The sequence below is a fragment of the Plecotus auritus genome (assembly GCF_963455305.1).
Source record: "Plecotus auritus genome assembly, chromosome: X".
In the NCBI taxonomy this organism is placed as follows: domain Eukaryota; kingdom Metazoa; phylum Chordata; class Mammalia; order Chiroptera; family Vespertilionidae; genus Plecotus; species Plecotus auritus.
This window is the reverse complement of record NC_137784.1, coordinates 32,452,816-32,459,414: the sequence shown is the minus strand read 5'-3', so window position 1 is coordinate 32,459,414 and position 6,599 is coordinate 32,452,816. Positions and strand designations below refer to the sequence as shown.

The following is a 6,599-nucleotide window of genomic DNA, read 5'->3' as shown; positions in this document are numbered from 1 at the left end:
AAGAGTAGACAAATTCAGTAGAATTTTTTAAGGTAAGTTATCATTATCTGGTCTTCAAATTTCAGCACTGAGCATGTAATTCATTTCCATGAGGAAAGCAAATGTCCTCGAGAAGGGTAAAAAAAAAGGAATAGACAACACCTATCACCCACACTTAACAAGAATACCATTTTGTTCTACTTTTCCTGGAAGCCCTCAGCTCAGCTGAGAATCATAGTAAGTCTTCAGAGATTAGCAACAAATTTAAAAGAAAAAGAATGACAACAGGTAAGAGTTATATACATTTTACTAGTTTGTTTCTCACTCATCCTGTCAAATGAGCCATGGATGCTGGTGGCAGGAGGCAACTGGAGAAGAGGCCTAGGGATGAGGAATAGGTAAGACTTGTTTACAAATTCAGAGCAAACTCCCCTCTTCTGGATCTAAAAGACTTCTTTGTCTTTAGTAAAACAAAAGTCTCTCTGTTCGGTGGAGATGGTAAGTACAGCTTGCTCAAAAGTAGCGGTTTCTCTTGGGGAGGAAGATAAGTATACAGTCAGCACAGTAAGCACCATTCTGGGGCGGGGGGGCGCTCCGCAGAGCCTCGCCACCATCACTGCTGCATGTTGTTGATGATCGCCAGGATGCTCATCTTCTCCTGGGCAGAGTCCACATCCTCATTCTGCTTCTGGGCCACTCCCGTGCCCAGGCCATAGAGCCGCCCACAATACTTGGCATCATCAATACTGTCCTCAAAAAACAACTCTTTCATCCTGAAGAATGCCATTCCTGTCAGCAGTGAGTCTGAGCCTGCCTGATGCTGCCTTCCAATTCTCTGCAAATCTAACTGATCAGCAACTTCCTGAAGACCTCCCTTAAGATTTTTGCAACTCTTCATCAGGTATTTCACATCATAAATGGATGGGAAGAAAAGGTTCAGAATATGAAAGAATTCATGTTCCTCTTCTGGCAAACGAGAATCAGTAAGTAACTTTACCATGTAGCCAAAGTCATAGCCACTGTGAAATGAAAGCCATTTGACATTGTCACAGAGAACCACCCCTGATGTCATAAGCAGCTCCGCAAAGTGCAGTGTGTCAATCCCTTCCTCTTTGTGCTTCTGAAACTGCAGTCCTGAGTTTGCAAGGAGATCTATGGAATCCTGAGAGTACATGTCCTCTGTAAGGTTGAATTTGAAGTTGAACTGCCAAGTGTTGATTCCAGAAGGGTATTCTCCCTTCTCATTCGTGAATGTAAGGCCCAGCTGGATAATTTTTAAAAGGTCAACATTGCACCGAAAAAGCTGATACTGGTAATCTATGGAACTATGAAATTCACCAATTGGTCGCACCACAACACCTGGAAATTCTGTGTCCATGGCAATATAACTGTAACTGAGCACAATTTCTCGGATCTTCCTCATCTATTCTTCTAGATTGCTGGCCCAGACTTCACAGATAACCTGGCTATTCTCCACAAGTGCCGCAGGCATCCTGAAGAAACTTGAGAAGTCACTTTCAGCTGACTATGATAGAGGGCAAGCCAATGGTTGATCTGACCCTGACAGGCAGGCCCGCGAGAGCTGGCGGGCTGGTGGGCGGACTCCGTGGGAGCAGCGGTTGCGGCGCTCTCTTCCCTCTGCCCCGGATCTGTCTATTCCCTCTTTATTAGATAGGATAATTATATACATAATAGTAGCCTAGCACGTGATATTGTGCAGGAGGCAGGAGGGAGCTGCCAATGCCCGTGGAGGCCGGGAGCCAGCCGTGCCGCTTCCACAGGAGCTGGATGCATGCTGCCTGCGCCCACTGTAGCTGGGAGGGACCCGCGCTGATTCCGGAGGTGGGAGATAGCCATCTGCACTCGTAGGAGGCAGAGTAAGTTGCCACCGCCTGCAGGAACTGGGAGGAAGCCGCACCACTTCCACAGGAGGCTGGAGTGAGCTGCAGGTGCCAGCGGGAGCTGGGAGGGACCCGCACTGCTTCCCCGTGAGCCGGGAGGCACCCGCGCCGATTCTGGAGGCAGGAGTGAGCTGCCTGCACCCACAGGAGCTGGGAGGGAGCCGCACTGCTTTGGGATGCTGGAGGAAGCCACCACCGCCGCCACTGCCTGCAGGGGGTGGACCTAGAGGTGCTCCATGCGCATGCAGCCTCAGTCATTACTGTGACACTTTAATGGACAATTTGCATATTACCTCTTTATATAGATAGATACTAGAGGCCCAGTGCATGAATTAGTACACCAGTGGGGTCTTTCTGTCTGGCCTGCGGGATTGGGCCAAAACTGGCTCTCTGACATCCCCCTGAGGGGTCCTGGATTGCAAGAGGGCACAGGCTAGGCTGAGGGACACCACAAGTGCACAATCGGGGCTGGGGAGGGATGTGGGAGGTTGGCCAGCCAGGGAGGAACCATGGGAGGGCTCCAGGGCATGTGTGGCCCATCTCTCTCAGTCCCGATCAGCCAGACCCCAGCAGCAAGCTAACCTTTCGGTTGGAGTGTCTGCACCCTGGTCGTCAGTGCATGTCATAGAGAGCGGTTAAATGGACTTAGCATATCATTAGCATATTATGCTTTGATTGGTTGAATGGATGACTGAACACATAGCATATTAGGCTTTTATTATATAATATATATATATATATATATATATATATATATATATATATATATTTATTTAAACCCATACTCCTTTCCACAGTGGCTGTACTATTTTACATTCCCCTGGCAAAGCACTATGCTCCAATTTATCCACATCCTCAAAAAGTTGTATTTTCTGTTTGTTTTTGGGAGGGAGGGGGGTGTAGTAGCCATACTAACAGGTATAAGGTGGTACTTCATTGTGGTTTTGATTTGCATTTCCCTAATTAGTGATGTTGAATATATTTTCATGTGTTTATTGGATATTTGTATATCTTATTTAGAAAAATGTCCATTCAAGCCTTTCGTCCATTTTTAAATGGGTTATTTGTTTTTTGGTTGTTAAGTTGTAGGCATTATTTATGTACTAGTGGCCCAGAGCACGGATTCATGCACATTGAAAGGAAATTAATTAGAAGGAATATTTTAATATCACTATTTTCCCTTTCTTTATATAGAAGTGTCAACCAAATTCATGATTGACAATGACAGATCAAAACACACGTGTGTGATTGGCACCAGTGAGAGCTTTATATGTATCGCGTATGCATGAGTCGACTTAGCCTTATACAGATATAGAATAAACTTGCTTAATTAGACCTGCTTTCTGATGTAGCTAAACTTTTCAGCCTAGTGAAGCACCCCAATTTCAGCAACACAGCAGTAAATATCAACACGAAGCAGATTATTATTGTAGATCACGCTGGGAAAATGAAGGGTAAAATATTTAACTGCAGCAGTGTTTGACTATATTCTGTGTGGTGAGAAAACCTGAAGTCATTTTCAAGTTCCACCATTTCTTACTTCTCTCCAGTCAGGTCAAGTTTCTAAGCTTTCTAATTCTCAGTTTTCTGGCTACTGAAAAGAAAATAGGATTCCATCGAGTCTCCTGTCTACCTACTCCAGGACTTCTGTGAGGATCAAATGAGATGAGGTGCAGGAAAACACTTCACACACATTTGGTTGAAGTGTGAAATGTTTGCAACTGGCTATAAAGCAAGTTGTGTTCCTGGGATGAAGAAACTGCAAGGAGACTAGTCGTCGCTAGGGAGAGGAAACCAGGCGTTGCTGCGTGACATCATTACCCAGTGCCCATTGCGACCATTTCAGGGCTCGGCTGGGCTGTGGGCCACATTTTGTGTCTTAGGGTCTTGGCAGTGTTGGCTGCGATTTGATGGGTTGTTGCTCCAGAGTGGTGGCAGGGCCTGTGTCCCACTTGGGGTAAGCCAGTGTTGCTTTGTAGACACCAGGTCCACAGTGCATGTCATAGTGACTGGTCAGATGGTTGGACACTTAGCATATTAGCCTTTTATATATATATACTAGAGGCCCGGTGCACAAAATTAATGCACAATGTGGGGGGGGGGTGTCCCTCAGGCCAGCCTGCACCCACTCCAATCTAGGACCCCTCGAGGGATGTCCGACTGCCCATTTAGGCCCGATCCTAAACGGGAAGTCAGACATCCCTCTCACAATCCAGGACTGCTGGCTCCCAACTGCTCACCTGCCTGCCTTCCTGATTGCCCCTAACCGCTTGATCACCCCCTAAACACTCCCCTGCCAGCCTGATTGATGCCTAACTGCTCCCCTGCCAGCCTGTTTGCCCCTAACTGCCCTCCCCTGTAGGCTTGATTGCCCCTAACTGCCCTCCCCTGTAGGCTTGATTGCCCCTAACTGCCCTCCCCTGTAGGCTTGATTGCCCCCAACTGCCCTCCCCTGCTGGCCATCTTGTGGTGGCCATCTTGTGTCCACATGGGGGCAGCCATCTTGTGTGTTGGAGTGATGGTCAATCTGCATATTACTCTTTTATTAGATAGGATAGAGGCCTGGTGCATGGGTGGGGGCCAGCTGGTTTGCCCTGAAGGGTGTCCCAGATCAGGGTGGGGGGTCCCTTGGGTTGTGGGGTGGCCTGGGCGAGGGGCCTGTGGTGGTTTGCAGGCCGACCACGCCCCCCAGTGACCCAAGCAGAGGCCCTGGGATCTGGGATTTATTTATCTTCTACAATTGAAACTTTGTAGCCTGAAGTGGAGCCAAGCCTTCTGCTCGCTCCATGGTGGCAGCCATTTCTGTTGGGATTTATGTATCTTCTATCATTGAAACTTTGTAGCATTAAGTGGAGTCCTGGGCTGGCCAGGGTGTGCAGAAAGCTTGGCTTCCTCCATCACCGGGGAAACCCAAGCTTCCCTCCTGCTCTCTCTGTGGCTGCAGCATCTTGGTTGGGGTTAATTTGCATACTCGCTCCTGATTGGCTACTGGGTGTGACTAATGGGCATGGCTTTGTGGGTGTAGTGGAGTGATGGTTAATTTGCATATTACTCTTTTATCAGATAGGACTAGAGGCTCGGTGCACGAAATTCATGCCCTGGGGGTGTTTCCCTCATCCCAGCCTGCACCCTCTTCAATCAGTGACCCCACGAGGGATGTCCAACTGCCGGCATCAGCTAAAGGATCAGGCCTAAACTGGCAGTTGGACATCCCTCTCACAATCCAGGACTGCTGGCTCCCAACCGCTCGCCTGCTTGCCTGTCTGATTTCCCCTAACTGCTTCTGCCTGCCAGCCTGATCACCCCCTAATCACTCCCCTGCCAGCCTGATCAATGCCTAACTGCTCCCTTGCCGGCCCGATCGCACCCAACTGCCCTCCCTGCCAGCCTGTTTGTCCCCAACTGCCCTCCCCTGCCAGCCTGGTCACCCCTCACTGCCCCCCTCTGCTGTCCTGGTTGCCCCTCACTGCCCCCCCTGCCTGCCTGGTCACCCCACGAAGCCTGCTGTTCAGTCATTTGGTTGTCCCTCACTAACCCCCCTGCTGTCCTGGTCGCCCCACGCAGCCTGGTGTTCAGTCGTTTGGTCATCCCTCACAAACACCCTTGCTAGCCTTGTTGCCCCACTCAGCCTATTTGGTCGTCCATTTGGTTGTTTCCGATGTGACGGACCCTGGCTCTTTATATATATAGATAGATTCTGGATATTAATCCCTTATTAGATATAATACTTACAAATGTTTTCCCCAATTCTTTTGGTTGCCTTTTGACTCTCTTTATAGTGTGCTTTGGTACACAAAAGGTTTTAATTTTGACGAAGTCTAATTTATTCATTTTTTATTACCTGTGCTTTTGATGTCATATCCAAGAAATAATTGCCAAATCCAATGTCATGAAGATTTTTGCCTATGATTTTTTTTTCTGAGTTTTATAGTGTTAGCAATTATGTTTAGGTCTTTCATCATTTTTGAGTTAATTTTTATATATGACGTAAGTGTCCAGTTTCATTCTTTTGCATTCAGATATCCAGTTTTCCCAGAAGCATTTATTGAAAACATTATTCTTTCTTTTATTGAATGATATTAACACCCTTCTTCAAAATTATTCAAACATATATGGAAAAGCTTATTTTTTAGTTCTATATTTCATTCTTTTGGTCTGTATGCTTGTCTTTATTCCAGTACCACGTTTTTAAATTAATTTTATAGCATGTTTTTAAATCAGTGTGTCTTTAAATTTTTTCTGTCTTTTTTATTTTTATTTATTTATTTTTTATTAAGGTATTATATGTGTACATATCTTACCATTGACCCCCCACCCCACTCCCATACATGCCCTCACCCCCCAATGTTTTGCATCTGTTGGTTACTCTTATATGCATGCATATAAGTCCTTCAGTTGATCTCTTATTTCCCCCAACTCTCCCGAAACTTACCGCTGTAATTTGACAGTCTGTTTGATGCATTACTGCCTCTGTATCTATCTTTTTGTTCATCAGTTTATAATGTTTTTCATTATCCCCAAATGAGTGAGATCATGTGGTATTTTTCTTTCATTGACTGGCTTATTTCACTTAGCATAATGTTCTCTAATTCCATCCAGGTGCCTACAAATGGTAGTAATTCCTTCTTTTTTATGGCAGCATAGTATTCCATTGTGTAGATGTACCATGGTTTTCTGATCCAGTCATCTGCTGATGGGCACCTAGGCTGTTTCCAAATC

The 6,599-nt window shown here is 46.3% G+C and overlaps 1 protein-coding gene across 1 annotated transcript; it reads right to left on the bottom strand.

Moving 5' to 3' along the window:
- Positions 1–319: 319 nt before the first annotated feature.
- Positions 320–1,543, bottom strand: LOC308239599 (CCR4-NOT transcription complex subunit 8-like). Its single transcript, XM_080652367.1, has one exon. It carries the CDS (start codon positions 1,400–1,402, stop codon positions 593–595), a length of 810 nt encoding a protein of 269 aa, XP_080508493.1. The 5' UTR covers positions 1,403–1,543; the 3' UTR covers positions 320–592.
- Between the last annotated feature and the right edge of the window lie 5,056 nt (positions 1,544–6,599).